General features: G+C 33.8%; 4 protein-coding genes and 1 pseudogene across 4 annotated transcripts; 3 read left to right on the forward strand and 2 right to left on the reverse strand.

Moving 5' to 3' along the window:
- On the forward strand, positions 1-2377 carry LOC114715812 (momilactone A synthase-like). The gene is made up of 2 exons (XM_028900702.1): positions 1-71; positions 1502-2377. The coding sequence occupies exons 1-2, from the start codon at positions 34-36 to the stop codon at positions 2277-2279; spliced, it is 816 nt and encodes a 271-aa protein (XP_028756535.1). The 5' UTR covers positions 1-33; the 3' UTR covers positions 2280-2377.
- Positions 2378-2669: 292 nt separating this feature from the next.
- LOC114715797 (probable 3-hydroxyisobutyryl-CoA hydrolase 3) lies at positions 2670-8618 on the reverse strand (annotated as a pseudogene).
- A 2166-nt stretch (positions 8619-10784) lies between these two features.
- LOC114715798 (momilactone A synthase-like) lies at positions 10785-12254 on the forward strand. The gene is made up of 2 exons (XM_028900691.1): positions 10785-10822; positions 11477-12254. Exons 1-2 carry the CDS (start codon positions 10785-10787, stop codon positions 12252-12254), a joined length of 816 nt encoding a protein of 271 aa, XP_028756524.1.
- Positions 12255-15276: 3022 nt separating this feature from the next.
- Positions 15277-19252, reverse strand: LOC114715799 (probable 3-hydroxyisobutyryl-CoA hydrolase 3). Its single transcript, XM_028900692.1, has 14 exons — positions 19214-19252; positions 18633-18717; positions 18481-18545; positions 18145-18208; positions 17908-17987; positions 17729-17812; positions 17162-17246; positions 16871-16956; positions 16611-16732; positions 16182-16242; positions 15976-16077; positions 15780-15881; positions 15521-15562; positions 15277-15402 (listed from the first exon to the last, which is right to left on the reverse strand). The coding sequence occupies exons 1-14, from the start codon at positions 19250-19252 to the stop codon at positions 15277-15279; spliced, it is 1143 nt and encodes a 380-aa protein (XP_028756525.1).
- A 1892-nt stretch (positions 19253-21144) lies between these two features.
- Positions 21145-22213, forward strand: LOC114715800 (secoisolariciresinol dehydrogenase-like). Its single transcript, XM_028900693.1, has 2 exons — positions 21145-21182; positions 21433-22213. The coding sequence occupies exons 1-2, from the start codon at positions 21145-21147 to the stop codon at positions 22211-22213; spliced, it is 819 nt and encodes a 272-aa protein (XP_028756526.1).
- Positions 22214-23100: the final 887 nt, after the last annotated feature.

Consider the following 23100-nt stretch of genomic DNA (forward strand, 5'->3'; position numbering starts at 1 on the left):
CTATCAATACTGCATCTGTAATTTCTTGCAGATATGGCAAGTCTTCCGCAGCTCGCTTTGGAGGCAACAAGGTATAAACACGCACTGAAATATATATAATCATATGGCTCCTCTGTCTTTTTTGTTCATCTATTTTCTTTTCTGATTTATCATACCATATAGCATTAACTAGAACAATTGTTGTTCATAGTATTTTAACTGTTTGGGGTGGTTCATCTATTTTCTTTTCCGACTCGGACTGATTGGTTAACCCGTTTTATGAGTTGGAGTTGGATTGAGTTGAGCTGTTTTGAGCCGGAAACTGAAGCGGATTTTGACTTTTGAGGAGGAGGAGGAAGAAGAGAAGAGAACAAAAGAAGCGGAAAATAAAAATCTCCATGCAAAGAAGGGAAATCTGTAATAGCTTGATACTTTCTGGTTCCCATTTCTTGTGGCCAGATACGAATGCCTGGACCAAAGCCGATGATTCATTAAAGAGGAGAGCCTTTCTCTGATCGGCCGAATCTTAGGAAGACGCCGAATATGGAAAATAAAATATAAAAATTAGAATAGTGACTTGGGTTGTCGATATTTGGACTTGCAGAAATGAGAGAGAGAGAGAGAGAGAGAGAGTATTGGGTGGTGGATGGTTGATGGTTGATGAATGGCGATGGGCAAGACATTGGGAAGAGAACATGTAGGCGTAAAGAAAAGCATATTGTACCTTAGGTAGGGAAAAGATGATTAGTGGAGGGATCATATTTACTAAACTTTTCTTTTTCTCACTCTGCCTTTTATGACGCATTTCTCCACTTTTGTATGAAATTTGATTGATGGAGCTGAATTTTTTTTTCTCAAATCATTCTAACGTGAAATGGTGTTAAATTTAAACTATGATTGGTAAAATTTATAACATGTACCACACCTTTCTTATTATTACTCGTGATGAAATATATTTGCTACCTTTGAACTATAAACTAACTATTATACTTTGGATCAGAAGTAGTATTATAATTTTTACACACACAGAGTTTGGTCCTTAAGCCTGTGGCGTATTTAATTATCTTAGTGAAATTCTTCCAGTTTATATTTTTGAACCTTTTTACAAACAAATATCATATTGATTCTGTGGGGATCTTATGATATTGATAGGATAAGTTTGTCTTTGTTCATTCAAAATGTGTATGTGTGTGTCTCAAAAGGGAATCAAGGCGCGAATGGGGAGCGGCAAGAGAGCAAGGAAGCCAACCCCTCTTTCTTGCGCACTAAAATTGGATCTATTGTTATCTATGTATTCATGTAATCAATCATCAAATTAACTTTCCTTTTATTTTTATTCAAATATTCTGTATGTCTTCACAGTATGAATGTAAAAGATTTGGATTCTCTAATTTAAGATTACGTGTATATTTAGATTAGTGGTAGGAAAAATGACTTTTATTTAATCTAATTTTTGCAAACACAAGGTAAGGTAAAAATCGGTCCGTGAAAATTGTCCACCGACCTCATGCTATGTCTGCAGATTACGAGGAAAGGTAGCATTGATCACAGGTGGGGCTAGGGGAATAGGAGCATGCATGGCAAGGCTCTTCACTAGGCATGGGGCAAAGGTCATAGTCGCAGACATTCGAGACAAACTAGGGCAAGCATTATGCAACGATATCGGTGTGGAATCTGCTTCCTATGTGCACTGCGATGTTGCAAAAGAATCTGACGTTGAAACTGCGGTCAAAACTGCGATTTCTAAGCATCAAAAGCTTGACATAATGGTCAACAATGCTGCCTCAATAAATGAAGCTAAGCCAAGCATTGCTGACAATGAAGTGAGCGAATTTGAAAAGGTTCTTAGTGTGAATCTAACGGGTCCTTTCTTGGGAACCAAGCATGCTGCCAAAGTAATGATTCCTGAAAGAAAAGGAAGCATTATAAATGTGGGAAGTGTTTGTTCAAGTGTAGGAGGGGTTGCAACTCATGCTTATACCAGTTCTAAGCATGGCTTGGTGGGTCTCACCAAGAATGTGGCTGCTGAACTTGGCCAATATGGAATCCGAGTGAACTGTGTGTCTCCTTATTTCGTTGCCAATGTTGCTGCAAAAGATTTCTTCAAATTAGATGATGATGGATGCTCTAGTGTTTATTCCAATCTTGAAGGGATTTATCTGCAAGAAGAAGATGTGGCTGGAGCTGCGCTATATTTGGCTAGTGATGAATCCAAGTACATAAGTGGGCATAACCTGGCCATAGATGGCGGCTTTACTAGTATCAATCCAATTTTTGGTGTGTTTTCAAGACCAAAGTAATGTTATTTGGGACCATCGGTTGTTAGTTATTTGTCTGTGTAACTGTGTCGTAATAAATTTTAGCTATGGATCGGATTTCGTTTAGTCTATTAAAATAATCCGTCCTAGTCACTTCAAGCTAGCTCAGATAGAATAATAAGGTGAAGGTCGAAGTTCAAAGTTCAGAACCACCTCCTCCTCCTCCTCCTGGTGTAATAATAAAAATCAGTTTAATACTTTCTCTACATAAAAGGTAACATGACCGCTATCATTCTTTTGCTATATTGTGCACCATTATTAACTAAAACAAGACTAAAATAATAAGCACAATACCCAAGACATTAACCCTATCCAAATATTATAGATATCCTTCTAAAAGGCCCGTCCATTACTGTTCCACGTGGCTTCAGTCTACAGCTTGCTTGGGAAGTTTGATCTAAGAGGAAGTTGCAGACGCTCCCAATTCTCATCCTCAACCTCCCTGAAGTATTGATTTACCATTTCTTCAGTAACCAGCTCCAGCTTTGGAGGGTCCCACTAATCCAAACACCAACCCACAAAACAAAATCAACCACAATTGTTATGCAATATTATAATCAGAATCAAATATTGAAAGCCTCTATCTTTCCCTCTGTGTTACCATAGCCTTGTTGTCCTTATCAAACAGCTTTGCTCTTGAACCCTGCAAGAAAATCCAGGCTTTTTAGAGGTGTTCAAATTAAATCAAGCATGCCACAATAGAATATAATTATGATAGATTGATGCTTTCAATTATGAGAAGTGAAGAGGACAGTTCAACAATTAAACAACACCAAAGTCAATGACATCTCTTGTCAAATAGTTCTGACCTCATAGAAATCATTTTTGACAGTTCTTCGCAAGAAATGGCAGCTAATGTTGTAGTCTCGTTTAAGGCATTCTTCAATACTTTGTACTCTGCCTTCTCTCACCTAATCACGTTGATTCAACTTAATTAATTTGTAAATTTGGAATGTAATTTGTAATGATATACGCATCTTCGCATATATACTTACTGATCTAAGCCATATCTTCAGGCTTGTAGGACAAGATTCACGCATGTAATTTAATGCCTCTGTCATCCACTTTTCTGCTCCATCAACTTCTATTTCCTTTTCCTGCGAAAATCATGACATTCAAGCAAGATATTCTTGTCTAAGAAATCTCGACTTTGACTTTTTCCCCCTAAGAATGAAAAATGAACATCAAATTCAACTATGCATACCAAGGATAGAATAATTTCCTCCACGGTTCCTTTCGAGAAGCATTTGTTGATCGTTTCCAGCCTGGTTAATTCGTCAGAAGAATTTTTACTGTAATCATTGTGTCTTATGCTATAAGAAAAGCACTGGTCCTATCATTTAGTTGCGTCTCATACCATAAGAAAAGCTCATGCATAGTAAGAAACAAAATAACAACAGAATTACCTCTTCAAGGGGCTGTTTTCCTTAAGATAAACGATTTCAGTAAATTTATCAATTAATGCAGAAATTGTTGAAATCTCTGATGTTGAAAGAGACTGTAGGGCATTTTCCAGCAAATTTAGGCTCTGTTGCACACAGGAAAGAGATGTGAACTTTACTAGTTCCTATGTAATGTCAGCAATAAACAGAGATACAATATTATATTCTGCACACACACAGGCATACCTTGGAAGGAACAAAATGAGTTGCCAAGCCACATTTAACCATTTCTGCTCCATTTAAACGTCTTCCAGTTAATCCTAAGTACTCTCCTATATATGAAACCCCAACTAAAATAATTATCACAATTACAATAGACTCTAGCTTGGTATAACTGAGAAGAGGAGAATGTTCTACCAGTAAATAGACTCTCATTTTTTGTTGCATTGACTGGTTTCAATCAGTTTCAATTTTGTTCGACTTTTAGAGTCTAATGGAACGGATTGAAGTTCGGTTCACTGGTTTTTTTTTTTGTTTGGCTGAACGGCTTTGGTCTAATTTACAGTGGTTTCATTTGATATCATGAATTGACTGATTTTTTAGCTGAATTATATTTTTCTGTATTGAATTGTCAAAATTAAATGTTGCTATGGAATAGCGGACATAAAGATTAGAATATTACCAAAATAGCCAGGAAGCCTCGAGAGAAAGTATGAAGCACCCACGTCTGGAAAAAGTCCTATTGATACTTCTGGCATAGCAAACACCTATATTAATTAAAACATAATGCAATATTAGTCTTATGACCACAACATAAATATTCATACTATTCTATCTAGTTATTAATTATTAATTATTAATGTGTATAACAGCTCATGGAAGTAGTGTGCTGTTCAAAATAAATTATGATAGTTCAGCTTTTAATTTTTTTTGAATACTCTTTCTGATATTATATATAAGTTACTTCTAATTTACTGAAATCAATGTAATTAAATTAGCTGAAGGAATATAAAATTGTCTTAAAATTGAATGCATATCTTATGTTTGTCCCCACAAACATTATCATTAAATACTTTCAGTGGTAGGAAGGCATTTTCAAAATAATTCATTAAATACCGCAAAAACAAATGCAATGAAAACCGATTTATATTAAAGATCATGACTTTCTTCTAAAACAAGTCTAATATGCTACCTCCAATCTTAATTATAAGGCTTTGTTTGTAAATCTCATTCGTAGACTACAAATGAGGCCTTACAATTGGGACCAGAGCTAGTATATAAGATCAAAAGAAGTATGGGAGAAAAAGAAAAGATTATACATACAGTTCTTTCGGTGAGAACTCTAAAACTTGTGCTCATAGATAGACCGGCACCTCCTCCCATGACCACCCCATTAATGAGAGACACCTTCATATTAATAATTAGACCATTAAATTTCCCTTTCATACGATTATAACTTAGAAATTAATTAAGCTGGCATATTAGAAAGCTCACCACTGGCTTTTTGTAGGTTGCTATCAAATGGTCTAATGTATATAAGTTGTTTCTGGTAAAAGCTTGCTGGATAAGTCCAATGTCCTATTTCCAACAACATTATTTTAAAGACGAATATCTTTGAACTTTGAAGATCAATCACATAAAGACACGCAATATATATATTATAATAGTAACACTTTTTTAATTAACCTTCATGCAATATGAAGAAACATGTTGAATTTTAAGCACTGTACCTACCCGCAATTGAAGAAGTAACTACTGATATCACATCACCACCAGCACAGAAAGCTTTTCCATTGGCCTGTGTTCAAATACAATAGAAATGCTTTCTGTATATAATTACAACTACTAATGTAGACATAAGATATCAGTACGATGTTAAGAATATAGTTTAATTAAGAAAAGTCTTTTTTTTTTGGTGAAATAATTAAGAAAATTCTATGTATGTTATGGAGTTATATTTTATGGGGTTAAAGAACGTTTGAGTCTTCGAGACTCATACCCTATATGAGAATTATGCTTATACTTCTATTTTTCTTAATTCTTCTATTATATCAGCATCCAAAATTTGTTTAAATTTAAACAATGAAAGATATTATATTATATGGTTGAGAAATCTGCAACTGCTCATTTACCTTTAAAATTATCAGTTTTATAGATGGGTCATTCTCATACAACGTCAATCTCTCTTTCATCAGACTTATCTGCAAAAATAGAGAGAGAAATCATTGATTAATATTCGACTCAACGTCCTTTAGCATTTAATAAATGATTTATTGTTCTCCAAGTTGCTTCCCCCAGCTGATCTTTTAATCGTAGACAAATTGACACTTTCATATGGAAAGGTAGGGCTGTGCAAAAACCCGGTGGTCCGGTATGGTCCGGTCCAACCCGAACAAACCCGGTCCAGTCCGGTCCAGAAAAAATTGGCCCGAAACAAGACTGGACCAGACTGGACCGGACTGGTCTCATCGGGCTGGACTGGACTAGGGACTGACCCCTCAGACCAGTTGGTCCAGTCCAGTCTAGCCCGATTTTTTAAAATTATTATTTATATAATTTTAATTTGATTTAATTTTTCTATATAAATTTTTTATCTATTCAAATAATTAAGATTTATTTATTAACTTTCGAAGTAAAGAGCATGCATATATATTTTCTACAATTTAAGATCTATATTGATGAGGATTAATTAATAAAACATGACTTCATTGGGAAATTGAAAAGAAATGATCAAATTTGATAAATTTTGAATTAAAATATGTGCAAAATTTTATATAGTAAGTTACAATTTTGCCTCCTATCGAAGAAATTTTTTTTTTTTAAAAAAATAAATTTAGGTCTGGACTGCCTGGACCAGTCCAGGCAGTCCAGAGGACCAAGTCCGGTCCAACCCGACCTCGGGTTGGCACTGGATTGGACCAGACCTCGGGCTGTTTTTTTCAGCCCGAGGTCTTTACTGGACCAGACTTCGGGTTGATAATAAACCCGGTCCAGTCTAGTCCATGCACACCCCTATGGAAAGGTATGGGAATCTTTTGTATGGGGGAAATTTCAAAAAATTAGAGTTAATCTTGACTAGAAAATTGTTCTAAATAAGAGTCAAAATCAAGGACTTTGGCTTCTAATTATTACGCAATTTTCTATTCAAGATTTTTTTAAATTTTGTATAGAAACCTATATATAGGAAGTCCAAAGTTCAAACAATATATTCCATCCAATAATCGTTAATAAGCTAGATAACTAATTTTTAAAAAAATTAAAAAAATTAGTTGATTTAGTTATTTAATTTATATAAAAAAAATATATGTTGGTTTTCTTGGCATATCCTCTTCAATATTTTATAATGAAAATTGTCTCATGTGAAAACCCTTCGTCTAATACGTACATTAAGAGTTGTGGGGTGTAAAATCTTTGAAAAATTTTAAAAAATTAAAAACTAAACCATTTTTTTCAAATAAAATATCTAAATGTCACTCATTTTATTTAGAATTTAATAATTAAAAGAATTGCAAAAAAAATATTTGAGAAGAACTCCAAAATTAAGGCGCAGTTGACAAGGGGCAGCTGACTCCCCTAGCCTGTACATTAATAGAGATATAGTTTGAAAGAAGCTGTAAATTTAATAAATAAAGTGCATTGGATTTGGAATTTTAGATATATTTAACAGTAAAGTGAATTGTTTTTAGTATTTCGCTTCTATGTACATTAGAATCCAAAGAATAGAATACGATGTATTGAGAGAAAATAGATGAGAGATAGCTAATTAACAGAAGCAAACTCGACTAACCATTGCGTGATTCAGACTATTCAGCTTGTGAGACCTATTTAGGATGACTGCCTTCACACAAGAATTTCCTGTGAAAAGTACCTACAGGACAAGGCCATAGAGCGTAAAAAATTAAAAATTTGAAAAGTTAAATGTATGTTTTAAAAAACATCAAAATATCTCTTGCTCCTGGTCTTTCAAATCACGAATGAAAGAAATGAAAATACAAAAGTAGGTGCGTTCATGTGGCAGACTCCCCAATCTAAGCATCTCTCCCCACCTCCTCCCTCTCCCACACTATATATTTTAATTTTTATCCTCTTATTATATGTTTTTTTTTTGGGCAAACTATTCCTCATTAGATTCTTGTACAATATATATAAGGGAAAACTTAATGACAAAGGAACGACACGAACCTGTTATCATTTCTTACATTAAAGTACTGTTAGGTTGGAAAGTTTTCAAAAAGACAAGGGAAGGGAGGATAAGGTAGGAGAAACTATGTTTGGTTCAAAAAAATAGAGGGGAGGGGAGAAAAAAAAATTTGTCTTTTAAGAAACCAGAGGGAGGGAGAAACAGATGGAGAAAATATAAGTACTTGGTTGTCTTAAATATAAAAGTTAATTTGTATAGATTATGAAAATTAGATAAGTTAGTTATATGTAAAAATATGTAGTGATTTTGTCAAAATAACCCTCCTTTTAATAATTTTTATTGGAGTATTATCAACACGAAATATATAGGGAAAATCACTATGTAGTCCTAAAAAATGAATATAATTATAAAAAAAAAAAATCTCATAACAAGTAAATGGTAAGTTTAAGTGATCAAGTCCCGAGTTCTCTCCCTCAAATCCCTTTGTGCAACGACTAACGACCAACGAATCTAGTTTTCAAAATAATAAAAAAATTGGGGGGTTAGAAACTACACTACTTATGAGATATGAACAACATAGCTTATTTCAGGTTTCGTACAAACATACGGGTTTAATTATCCTCAAAGGATGAAGTATTGATGAATCCAATCAAGTAACTAAAATAGCATGTAAAAAGAAGGGGAAATAGAAATGACAGAGTAGAAGCTTGTCCAAAAAAAACAAACAAACAAGCAAACAAAGGAAGAAATAGATACCTGCTGGTTTGTTTCTCTTGCGAAGGTTAAAGTCAAAGCCATAGCTCAGAAAATTTAAGCCCCAAATTCTCAACTAAGAGTGAACGAGGAGGTGAAGAACACGACCCTTACAAGTAATGATATGGTTGGGTTCTATACACTCACACACACACACACACACACAACACACACACATCTGTAATTTTAGGGAATCTTAATTAGTACTTTTTTAATTCTTTTGCCCTTATCGGCCCACTGTTTAAGAGGTTATTTAAACACTTATTAATCTCAATTACTCGTGCCAACAACCAAGGTTTTGGCTTGTTATGCTTTCATAATTTTTAAATATTTTTTTGACCAGAACATATAATCGTTAAACTAAACTTTTCGTTATTGCTTATTGGCACATTATTCATATGCGTTACATCATTTAATCACGCCAACAATTAAGCATACAAAAAATTGACTCTGATGATTTTGACAAAGTTCGAAATCAAATTTAACCATCAAAACTTCACGACATTTACATTAGAAAAAATGGAAAAAAAAACAGTAGCAATGATATAAAATATTTCTCTTAGGAAAATGGTTTTTATATGATAAAGGTCATCATTTATATATGGAAGTCAACTGTTACTTTGATTAATAATTATAAAACAAACTCTACAGTTCCAATTAAACAAAATTAAATATGATACTTAATACTTATTTTTGAAATAAATTATTTACAAATTATATAAATATATTAAAATCAAAATAGAATCTTATAGAAATAAAATGGCATAATAATCATACGATGCACGATCGACTCCTATAAACAATAAAGAAAGGGTACCGAATTATCTGACTTCTATATATTTCATCGATTGTTGATTATTTTTTCCATGTTATCTGATTGAGTATTTTGGATCTATATGACAAATTTACTTTTCATCGGCGACATGTGCTAACGATTCACACGAATCATTTAAAATTTCCATGACCTGAACATCTATTTTATGATGATTTGACCATCCTAATTTAACAATATATATGAACTCCAAACTTTCTTAATTTAACAAAATAAAGCTGTATCTGGACATGTAAAAAAAGTAATGCCATTGGTCTTAAATTTGTAAATGATCTTATATATAATATTGTGGCTTAAGGCCATTAATTTTTTTTAAAAAAATTCATCTTAGGCATGAATGAATTAAAAAAAAGTAAGAAATAATTTAAGGGAGATGATGAAACTGCTGCCGCCCATGTTTTCTGACTCAGGGGGTGTTTGGATAAGAATAAAAATATGGTTTTAGAAGTGCTTTTACGGTATACGAAGTAAATGTGTGAAAGAGTTTGTCTCGATTTGCGAAAAAGTACTTCTGAAAAATGATTCTGGGTGTTTCCAAACACCCTATTAGTCATCTTATTATGATGTCACCGTTGTTGCGTCATTATCCTTTAGTTTACAATTTTTAACAATGTTTCATATATATGTGGTGTTGTAATCAGAAACTAGACATATAATATCATATTATTAAAATGTAATTTAACATGTACATATATAGTAAATAAAATAAATCACTATACATTTCATATAATTTTTTTTCAATTATGAAAAACTGAAAATAAATATTTTATGGAACGTGATACATGAATTTGTTCAAAATATATTTGATGATTTTACACACAAAAAAAACAGCAAACGACAAAATATTTAAACAAATTGTTTTAATATTCAACAATAAAAATTTATACTGATGTAATAAAAAAAGTTTATACTGATAATTGATAAACTAAAAATACTAATAAAAAATTGAAATCCACTAATTTCATCCGCTGGTAAATAAAAGAATTAAAACAATAGAATTAAATTAAATTAAAATGGATAGAAAAGTCAAAGCGCCACATGACCCATGTGCTATATTGATTTTAAAATCCAATAAATTAAGCACCAGTGTGCCACTATTTCGAAAAAAAAATTGCGACAATTTACTTAAATCAAATTCATAGACCCAGTGAAGATGCTTGGAACCAAACAATTTATCTCTAACCGACCACGTGATAAGAATAGATAAGGAAGATTCCTCGAAGAGGATGCCAAATTTCATCTTAAGATGGTTGTGTGTATATATATGCACTAAAGTTAGCTAGGGAGGTTTTCATAGATAGTTTCATCTTTCAAAATAAGAATGTTTCAGAGTCCCTTTGAAGCTATCAATACTACTACATCTGTTATTTCTGCAAGATATGGCAAGTCTTCCGCAGCTCGCTCTAGAGGCAACAAGGTATAATCATGTACATACACGGACACACACATAAAAACCATATGGCTCTTCTTTCTTTCTTTTTTTTTTCCCCTTTATCTATTTTCTTTCCTGATTCATCGTACGACATATAGCATTAACTAGAACAATTCTCCGAATTGTATTTTAACTGCTGTGGGGTTTTGCTTATTTATTACATGACTATAAAGATTATTAGAAAGCAGAGGACAAAATAAAATCTCTATCTAGTCATCTTGATTATTATAACCCAAGGTGAACTTGTTAAAATCCTACTCAGTTTGTCAATTTATTAACTTATTTTTCTGTCAGATCAATCTGTTGCAAAGTCGGAGGTTTAATAAAATTCATGAATTTGATAAGTTCCTCCTTTTCGTAAACGGGCAATTGATTTTTAGTGAAATAACTTGTTCACATAGTATCCCTATGAAGTGTCGAGCACCCGGATTTATAATATATATATATATATATATATATATGAAACATAGAACTGGTAAGACTCTAAATCCACTTGTCATTTTCCGAAATTTTAACTTGTTAATTTGTGAGGCAAGATGAAAAATGAGAAGAGATTTGAAAATGCTCAAGAAAATTTGTTATTTAAAACATTATACTTAATTCAAGGTTACTTTTGACCCTTTGGATATATGTGTGCAGATTAAAAGGGAAGGTAGCACTGATCACAGGTGGGGCTAGGGGAATAGGAGCATGTATGGCGAGGCTCTTCACTAGACATGGGGCAAAGGTCATAGTCGCAGACATACGAGACGAACTAGGGCAAGCAGTGTGCAATGATATTGGATCCAAATATGCTTCGTACACCCACTGCGATGTGACAAAAGAATTCGATGTTAAAACTGCGGTGAAAAGTGCTATTTCTAGGCATCAAAAGCTTGACATAATGGTCAACAATGCTGTCTTAATAAATGAAGCTAAGCCAAGCATTGCAGATAATGAAGTGAGCGAATTTGAAAGGGTTCTTAGTGTGAATCTAACCGGTCCTTTCTTGGGAACCAAGCATGCTGCCAAAGTAATGATTCCTGAAAGAAAGGGAAGCATTATAAACGTGGGAAGTGTTTGTTCAAGTGTAGGAGGAGTGGCAACTCATGCTTATACCAGTTCTAAGCATGGCTTGGTGGGTCTCACCAAGAACGTAGCTGCTGAACTTGGGAAATATGGGATCCGAGTGAACTGTGTGTCTCCATATTTCATTGCAAATGTTGCTGCAAAAGATTTCTTCAAATTAGATGATGATGGATGCTCGAGTGTTTATTCCAATCTTGAAGGGGTTTATCTGCAAGAGGAAGATGTGGCTAGAGCTGCGCTATATTTGGCTAGTGATGAATCCAAGTACATAAGTGGGCATAATTTAGCCATTGATGGGGGCTTTACTAGTATCAATCCAATTTTTGGTTTGTTTTCCAGATCAAAGTAGTGTGGTTTGGGATCATCTTGTTCATTGCGCAACTGTGTTTCAATCTCCATGTAATAAATTTCAGTATATATTTGTTTAATCTATTAATTAAAATAATCAATTTTAGCCACTTCAAGCTAGCTAATAGGTTTCAGAAGTAAGGTCTCATTCATTGAGTGTGCGTGTATAGTCAACAAAATTAAGATAGCATAAATATGTACGAAGAAGAGGAAGATATATGGAAACAAATAAAAGATTAAAATATTAGAAGAGAAATGACCTGGCCCGTTACTTTGACAAAGGTTAAACTGATTGAAGCCATAGACCAGAAAATAACTAACGAGCAAAGATAGAACTACTGTTATATTTATATGGTATGTATATAACATTAAACATAAACACTACCGTTAGAGGAACAAGCATTCGTGTGTGTGTGTGTAATGTTAAAGCATACTGCGACCTCATCATTTGTGAAGGAATTAGAATGTGACTGCGTCTAACGTTGGGGCTCTGTCAAACCATAGTTAAGCTCATCCATATGATGGATCCAAATCAGAGCGGAATCTCTGCATTGAGCCCTCTCTTCACTGCACCTCTATTGAGTAAAAACGGCATTGTTTGTTTACATTAAAAAAATATTGGCCTTTTCAATTCAATTCAACCCTACTACAATCTTGTATCAGTTATGCATATCTCGAGCCTTTGTTTTCATGAGAGAGGAGGACGATTTTTGACATAGAGACTTTGTGTTCAAAGACCAAGGCAATCTTGTTGTTCACGTTGCAATATCCAATTATGAGAGAAGCCAAGTACAGAGTATTTGAATCTCTGATTGAAACTCTTTGTTTCCTTGTCCGGATTATGGGTTTCCTCTTTTTACAGTAACTTCTGTTCTTTCGTTCATGATGCCTAGGTGCACATTGCTGAAACCAACCAACTTCGTTAATGGCTTTAGAGTCCCAGTTCTTGGTTGCTTCTTGCAGCTTTGTGAAGGAGAAACATAGCCTCTGCTCAACCCCATTGTAGAAGCACTGAACTGGATTTGGAAAAGGGTTTAAAAAAAAAAGTGGCCCGATATTTTTTATGTGGTCAAAAGAAGCCATTTTTACTAAATGGAGGCATAACGAAGAGAGGATTCAATGGAGAGATTCCGCTCCGACTAAATACCGTCTTCCTTCTTCTTCCTTTCATTTTCGGCTGCCTTGCTCCAATCAACACAGACCACCGTTGCGGCAGAGTTGGAGCAGATTATCTGGAGCTAAGGTCCTGTTTGGCACGTAGATTTAATTTTAATGGATTGGAAATGGGATTGGGATTGGGATTGGATCTGGGATTAGGAATGAAGGTTATGTTTGGTATGAAGTAATGTTTAGAAGGAATTATTTCACTAATTTTATTTTATAATTAGATCTGAAATGTGAGAAGGCAAAAATATCCTTGCCAGAACTCCCAACACTATTGGTAAGCCTGGAACCGCCGTTCTTCTCCTTCATCTTCCTGCATTTCTGCCGCCCCATGCTTTGTGGCCGTCACCTCTATCATCCCCCGCTGTTCCAGTTGCTCTACAACATCTCTAGCCGTCGTCCCCACCATCCTGTGCCACTCCTTCGATTTTCCGTTTTGCATTGTGCGTCATCGCCTCTCTCCGTCAACACCCTGCACCACCGTCGTCACGTCTCTTTCCTCTTGGTGAGATTTGTCATTCTGGTTCTGCAATGGCTGTTTGAAGCTTCATTGATTAGGGTTTTAGATGACTTGATGCGACTGGACATGACGGTGGAAGGAAGATATAGAGAGGGGGGGGGGGGAAGACGACATGGGGAGGTGCGATAGGGACGGCAGCAACAACGCAGGAGACGAACGCCGAAACCATTTTGAAGTTAAGGGTACTTTTGTCCCAAAAATTTTCAATCCCAGGACTGAAAATCATTACCGGGGGATGGTGGGTTTAAACAATCCTACCTTTGTGACATTGCACAGTCCAGATTGTTTTCAATTCTTCCTACCAAACGCTACAAAATAGGCAATCTTAATAACGATCCTATTACCAACCTCCCTAGTATCACGTGCCAACCATGACCTTAGGTTGGCGGTGACCACCTCTCCACCTCTCTGACATTTTTCTGTTATGTTCATTGTGCTGTTAAGTTGGAGTGGGTGCGGTTTGCGTAAAATGAAACGAGGAAGGAGGGAGGAGGAAGGAGAGATCAAAAACGACATTTGGAAAAGAGTGAACGGCTGTGATTGAATGTGTGAATGAGCGGTCCGGATTGCTCAATCGGAACAATGTCGTAATTAAAAAAGAATTTGTAATATTCCATTTTGACAGTATTTGTAATATTCTGACCTCACACAAGGGGTTGTTTCGATACCTCAAAAAAATACTATCTGCTGCACTTGATATAAGATCTCGTTTGACTTTTATTTTGATCCTAAATATAAGACTCTGATCCACTTTGTCTCTAATATTTATGTATTTTTTCCTAAGATAGTCCTTCTAATAATGGTAGTTCTATTTAATATACTTGATTAGTAAAGATATTTTAGAAAAAACAACACTTATTTATTACAAATAACTAACTTAATTTATTTCCTTAATTTTCTCAAATTAATTAACTAGTTTTTATAATTAAGACCGGAGATAGTACTTTTTAAAAATATTTTTATGGAAATCAAGATAAAATTTTATCTGACATATTTATTTTTTATATCATAAAATAACTTTTAAAATTATAATCTAATTTCTATCCAGACATCTCCTGAATTTGGCTATTGCCTGCTTAACAAGAATCCGGGCCTACCAGTTTTGGAACCAGCACTTAGCCCGGAAGCTTTAAACCCTCAAAAAGAATTCTAGAAAATTCATGTGGGCTTTCGACTACATGTCCAGTAATGACAAGTCCAACCTATATTGTGCAACATTATTAACTAAAGCAAGACTAAGATAATAAACCCAACATCCGAGACATTAACCCCATCCAAGCATTACAAATATCCTTTTCCAGGTAAAAGGCCTTTCCAGAACTGTTTCGCATGGCTTCACTTACAGCTTGCTGGGTAAGTTTGATCTATGAGGAAGTTGCAGACACTCCCAATTCTCGTCTTCAACCTCCCGGAAGTACTGATTTACCATATCTTCACTAACCAGCTCCAGCTTTGGAGGGTCCCACTAATCAAAACACCCAACACACAAGCAACATCAACCAAAATTGTTATGCAATATTATAATCAGAATCAAACAAGCATTGAAAGCTAATTAAACCCTCTATCTCTCTCCGATGTCTTACCATGGCCTTGTTGTCCTTATCAAATAGCTTTGCTCTTGAACCCTGCAATAAAATCCAAGCTTATTCAAATCAAATAAAGCTTGCCACAATAGAATATAATCATGATACCTTGGTACTTACAATTATGGACACGCAGTGAAGAGGACAGTTCGACAACTAAACTATACCACGTTAATGATGCTTCTTTTTAATTAAATTATACGACCTTTATACACTATACAAAATAATTCTTATATTTAGAACTGGAGTTAATACTGACCTCATACAAATCATTGCTCACAGTTCTTCGCGCGACATGGCAGCTAATATTGTACTCCCGATGAAGGCATTGTTCGATGCTTTGTACTCTGCCTTCTCTCACCTCATCACATTAATTCATCATTTTCATTAATTTGCAATTTTTTTAATGCAGTTTCTAATAGTGTATAGTGCTACATCATAGTATATGTACTTACTGATCTAAGCCATATCTTGAGACTTGTAGGACTAGATGCACGCATAGAATTCAATGCATCTGCAATCCACTTTTCTGCTCCATCAACTTCCATTTCCTTTTCCTACGAAAGTTATGACATTCAAACAAGATATTCTTGTCCAAGAAATCAAATCCCCATTTTGATCTTTTTTCTAAGAATGAAAAATCAAATTCAACTCTCCGTACCAAGGACAGAACAATTTCCTCCACAGTTCCTTTTGAAAAGCATTTATTGATTGTGTCCATTCTGCAAAATTTGTCAAATGAACTTTTACTGTAAACTAACAAGAGAATTGATGAAAAATTGTTCGGCAATGAAGTCCCTGCTTTTTTTGTGACTGATAATATTGGTTTATTGTTCATCCACATGTGGTTCATTAACTATGATCCTAAGCATTTAATATATATATATATATATATATATATATAAAAAGCAAAGGAAGCAAATCAAATAGATGGGAAAAACGCACAAGCATATATATTCAAAAGAAGCACTATCATAATTAATTCATATGCATAACAATTCAGCTTATTTGCTGGTGCTATCATTTAGTTGTGTCTTGCGCTATGAGAAAAGTGTGTATATATTAAGAAACAGAATAATCACAAAATTACCTCTTCCAGGGGCTGTCTTCCTTAAGATGAGCTATTTCAGTAAAGTAATCAATTAATGCAGTAATCGTTGAAATATCTGAAGTTGTCACAGACTCTAGGGCTTTTTCCAGCAAATTTAGCTTCTGTTGCATGGAGGAAAGTGATGATAATATATAATGCCGCATTATTCTGTAGTTTCATGTTGTGGGAGAGAATATATACATATATATATATTTATATGCAGGTGAAGGGGTAAATTGTATATATGTTTATATGTATACCTTGGAAGGGACAAAATTAGTCGCTAGGCCACATTTAACCATTTCTGCTCCATTCAAACGTCTCCCTGTTAACCCTAGGTACTCCCCTATATATGCATGTGATGTAAATTGGAGAATCAAAATAAGCATATTTGCTTGAATAAGAATGATAAAATCTATATAAGCCACGATTACATGGATCATTTGTTTTGTATAGTTGTTATTAGAATATTTTCTGCATCGAACAGTTAAAATTAAATGTTGATAATGGAGTACTAGACAGAAACTCAGAAAGATAGATTAGTGTATTACCCAAATAGCCAGGAAGCCTCGAAAGAAAGTATGAAGCACCGACGTCTGGAAAAAGTCCTATAGATACTTCTGGCATAGCAAATACCTATTGATTAAATTAATAATGGTACGAGATTAGTCTAATGACCACAATAAATTGTATTCAATATAAATATCAATATTACTCTAACTAGTTACTAATTATGTATTATTAACCATGTATAATAGCTAATGAAGGATGTGTTCCGCTCAGAAGAAAATATGCATAGCACAATTTTTTTTTTGAAAAGTTGAAATTTATTTACTTCTTCCAATTTTAGATATAAGTTACTTCTATTAAATTTATTGGAATCAATATAACTTAGTTGAAGCAATAAAATTGTCTTAAAAGTGAATCGTCTGTCACATTTCCCCTCACAGACATTATCATTAAATCCTTTCACAGTAAAGTAGAATGTAGTAAGAAGGTATTTCCAAAATAACTCATTTTTTCACCTGAACAAAATAACTCGACTTTCTTGTAAAACATGTCGAATATATAAAATCGAAGTGAGCATGTAAGAGAGAAGGAGAAAAGATGAAACATACAGTTCTTTCAGTGACAATTCTAAAATTAGTGTTCATGGATAGACCGGCGCCTCCTCCCATGACCACTCCATTAATGAGAGACACCTTCATATTATTAATTAAACCATTAAATTTCTCTTTCAGATGATTAGAACTTAGAAATTAAAATATATAATCTGGGGGGAGGTTAGCAAGCTCACCACTGGCTTTTTGTAGGTTGCTATCAAATGATCTAATGTGAGTTGTTTCTTGTAAAAGCTTGCTGCATAAGACCAGTGTCCTATTTCCAACCACACCACTATTTTAAACACGAACATCTTTGAACTTCGAATGAAAATTAATCACACACAGCCACGCAATATATATAACAGTAACATGCTTATTTTAACCTTATGCAGCATAGAAAAAAAATGTTGACTTTTAAACGTTTTACCTACCTGCAATTGAAGAAGTAACTACTGATATCACATCACCACCGGCACAGAAAGTTTTTCCATTAGCCTGCATTCAAATAGAATAGAAAAGTTCAGTCCAAAAAAAAAACAGAGAGAGAACAGAAATGCTTTGTATATAATTACAACTTTAATTTTAATATAGACATAAGACATCAGTACGATGTTAAGAGTATAATTTAATTAAGAAAAGTCTATCTATGTTATGGAGTTATAGTTTTCCTAACTCTTCCATATATTACACCAGCACCCGAAATTTTTTTAAAAATAAACCTAAATAACGAGCGATTACGGTCAAGAAATCTTCAACTTCTCATGTACCTTTAAAATTATGAGTTTTACTGATGGGTCATTCTCATACAACGTCAATCGCTCCTTCATCTGACCTATCTGCGGAAAAAAAGCCAAGAAAATAATGTGTTGGGAGAAAATAGAATAGAGATGGCTAATTAATAAACAGAAGCAAACTGGACTAACCATTTCGTGATTGAGACTATTCAGCTTATGAGGCCTGTTTAGTATCACTTCCTTCACAAAGGAATTTCCTTCGAAAAGTACCTACACCGACAAAAAAAAAATCAATATAAAATACTATGTACGGCTTATTATTCAACATTTTATCTGGCCTATTGATCTAGACATCTAGTGCTTGTAAAAGGCAATGGGAGGAGTACAAATTAAAAAATGTTTTATTAAAAAATATAAAAGTATATTTTTTTTGGGAAAAATATCAAAATGTTTCTTGCTCAATATAGCCTCCTCTCACTCTCATATATTATCTCGATTTCTATTAATGGTAAAGTATGAAATGAAAAAACATATAAGAGCTAGTTCAAAAATTTATTTTGACTTTAAACATAAAATCTCAATCTTTTTTATATTATATTTGTATATGATATATAAGTTTTAAAAAAGGAAAATAATCTAGTTTTCAAACTCTTTGGAGCAGGGGGAAATAGAAATTATTAAGGGTATGTAAAAAGAAGGGGAAATAGAAACGACAGATTAGAAGTCTGCTAAAAAAAAACAAAAATTCATTGGAAGAAGTTGATACCTGGTTTGTTTCTTTCACAAAGGTTAATGTCAAAGCCATATTTCAGGAAATTAATGACTCACTGATTCTCAACAAGAGTGAACGAGAAAGTGCAGAACTCTAATGATATGGTTGGGATGTGCATATATGAATAGAATGTTAAGGAGTCCTAGTGCTTTAAGTCAACTTGTGAAGGGATGGGAACACGTCTCTGCCGTACATCACATGGAGCGGCGTGCTCCTCACGATTTAGCCTCTGATTGTGATCAAAGTTATATTTTTTTAAATACAAATTTAACACATGATTTGTGTTTAAAGTTGACTTTTTTTTTTTAATCGATTAACAGTTCAGAGCTATTTAAAAATTGAAACAAATGCTTTCAGGGCTCATTACTGGTTTTGATTATTTGGCCCACGTTATTTTTCATTAAAAAAAGCGTTTTTGGTTAATTAAAAACTTCTGAATCTCAGTTATTGATGTCAACAACGAAGGTTTTGGCTTATTATATGCTTTCATAATTTTTAAATATTTTTTTTACTAGAGCATGATCGTTAAATATAAAATGAAATAGCCTGATAATAATCATATAATGGCCGACTTATATAAACAATAAAGAAATAGTACCAAATATCCAAACTAAGTTGACACGTATGAATAAGCTTGTCGAATTGATGATTTTATAAAACTATAACGTAGACTTGTAATGTAAAATCTCAAAAAGCCTGCATAGCTTCTATTAAAAAAAAACAAGAAGAAGAAGAAATAGTACCAAATTCAAGGTGTTATCTGATTGGGTGTATTAGATAAACAATAAATGTACGAATTATTTAAAATTACCATATATTTAAAATTCATTCAGCATGTATGTGAATGAATTAAAAAAAAGGAAGAAATATTTAAGGACGATCAAATTGCCACCCATGGCCATGTGTTCTAACTTATCATCTTCTCATGTCATCATTGTTGCATCATTATCCTTTAGTTTACGTTCGAAATTAAAGCCCTGAGTTGCAGATTTTAACAACGTTTCATCTACTGTGTTATGCGTTGATGATATGTTTATATAGAGTCCTTTGGCCCAAAAAAAAAAAGGTTTATATAGAGTCCAACAATGAAAAATATCATAACATTTTACTTCTATTAATGAAATAACAATTATACATGAAGTTACATATTTTATTCTTAAAATATAATATAGAATAAAATTAAATAATCAGTATACATGAATTCATAAGCCAAAGTGACATGTGATCCATGTGCTATGTTGATCATAAAATCGAATAAAGACGCGTGCCATTTTATATTGCCGAAAAGTATAACTTCAAGATCACAACATTTTACTTTTACTAATGAAGAAATAATTACAAAAGAAGCTACATATATATATTACTAAAATATAACAAAGAATAAATTAAATAATTAATATACATGAATTCGAAAGCCAAAGTGTCGTATAATCCATGTGCTATATGTTGATCTTAAAATCGAATAAAAACACGTGTGCCATTTTATACATTGCCGAAAGCTATAACTTAAGAAATCATAACATTTTGCTTCTATTAATAAAATAATAATTATATAACTTAGCTATATATATTATTAAATTATAATGTAGAACCAATATACATGAATACAAAAGCCAAAGTGCCATGTAACCCACGTGCTATATTGATCTTAAAATCCCATAAGTCCCGGGTGCCATTATTATATTGCTGTTCTGACAATTTACTTAAAAAGAATTCACAGAACCAAATAATTTATATCTAACCGACCATCTGACGAAAATAGACGAGGAAAATTCCTCGAACATGCTGTCAAATTTCATCTTAAGATGGTTGTGGTTATATATCTATTCAATTCAGGGAGGCTCTTATATGGTTTCATCTTTCAAGATTTCAGAGTCCCTTTGAAGCTATCAAATACTGCGTCTGTAACTATAATTCTCGTAGACATGGCAAGTCTTCCACAGCTAGCTCTAGAGGCCACAAGGTACACACTCAAACGCGAAATGATATGTTGAAATAATTTGTATATATGTCAGGAATTCTCTACTGGAGTACTGGGTGTAATTGTTTTTGGCTTTTGTGCGAAAAACGCCGAGTATCATATGGCTTTTCAATCCGTGTTTCTGTGCTCTCTTCTCATTCTTCCATCATATTCCAGATTAAGATATTGTAATTAGCTATCTTCTATTATATTATTTCATGTGCAAATATTTCTGTGGTGGATATATTTTCAGATTGCAAGGGAAAGTAGCATTAATCACTGGTGGGGCCGGGGGAATTGGAGCTTGCATGGCAAGGCTCTTCACTAGACATGGGGCAAAGGTCATAGTTGCAGACATTCGAGACGAACTAGGGCAAGCAGTATGCAACGATATCGGATTGGAATCTGCTTCCTATGTGCACTGCGACGTTACGAAAGAATCTGATGTTGAAACTGCGGTCAAAACTGCGATTTCTAAGGATCAAAAGCTTGACATTATGGTGAACAATGCTGCCTCAATAGATGAAGCTAAGCCAAGCATTGCTGATAATGAAGTGAGCGAATTCGACAGGGTTCTTAGCGTGAACCTAACGGGTCCTTTCTTGGGAACCAAGCATGCTGCTAAAGTTATGATTCCTGAAAGAAAAGGAAGCATTATAAATGTGGGAAGTGTTTGTTCAAGAGTAGGAGGGGTTGCCACTCATGCTTATACCAGTTCTAAGCATGGCTTGGTGGGTCTCACCAAGAACGTAGCTGCTGAACTTGGGAAATATGGGATCCGAGTGAACTGTGTGTCTCCATATTTCATTACAAATGTTGCTGCAAAAGATTTCTTTAAACTAGGTGGTGATGGATTCTCTAGTAGTGTTTATACGAATCTTGAAGGGGTTTATCTGCAAGAAGAGGACGTCGCTGGAGCTGCGCTATATTTGGCTAGTGATGAATCCAAGTACGTAAGTGGGCATAATCTGGCCATTGATGGAGGCTTTACTAGTATCAATCCAATATTTGGTTTGTTTTCAAGATCAAAGTAGTGTTGTTTGGGATCGTCTTGTGAGCTATTTGTCATTGTGCAACTGTGTTTCAATTTCTATGTAATAAATCTTAGTTATGAATTTCATTTAGTGTGTAAAAATAATCCGTCTTAGCTACTTCATGTTGGCTGGGATAGTTAGAATAAGGTGTACGTAGGCAGAAGTTCAAAGTTCAAACCCTCTTCCTGATGTAATAATAAAAATCAGTTTAGTTTATTTTGCAAATCTCAATTTAAGTCTTTACAAAGTCAAAACTAATTACAAATTATTCCCCAAAGACGTTTGGCTTTCACCAATAACATGGGTAGAAGATGAGGATTTCTTTGGACTCTTCATCTTGGGATCCGACTGTCTATATTCACAGAATTAGTACGTTTTTATTTATTTATTTGCTTGTTTTAATACTCATTCCTTTTTATTGTTATTTATATATGATGATGAAGAAAATCTGTCTCCCTCGGAAGAATAATAATAAGAATCGGAAGGTTAGTGAGTAATGAAAACTTCCTAACTCCTCTCACGTATTAAATTGAAAATTTTCAGCCACAGGAACTAAGTTGAAGGTTTACAAATACCAAATTACTGGCATTAATTAATTTACGACGCTTCATTATAATTCAATTCAATAATGCTAAACAATCTATAATAATAAATATTCTTTTTGAGATAAATTAAAAGCCCTTTCCATTTCCAGTTGGCTTCAATCATCAAGAGTTTGCTGGGTACGTTTGATCTGTGAGGAAGTTGTAGGCACTCCCAATTCTCGTCTTCAAACTTCATGAAGTATTGATTGACGATCTCTTCGCTAATTTGCTCAAGCTTTGGAGGATTCCACTAATCAAATGACATTAATAATAAAAAAATTACTATATACTACCTCCGGTCTT

This window comes from Neltuma alba, unplaced genomic scaffold (assembly GCF_004799145.2).
Source record: "Neltuma alba isolate B1F8T4 unplaced genomic scaffold, ASM479914v2 tig00011614_pilon, whole genome shotgun sequence".
Taxonomy (NCBI): Eukaryota; Viridiplantae; Streptophyta; class Magnoliopsida; order Fabales; family Fabaceae; genus Neltuma; species Neltuma alba.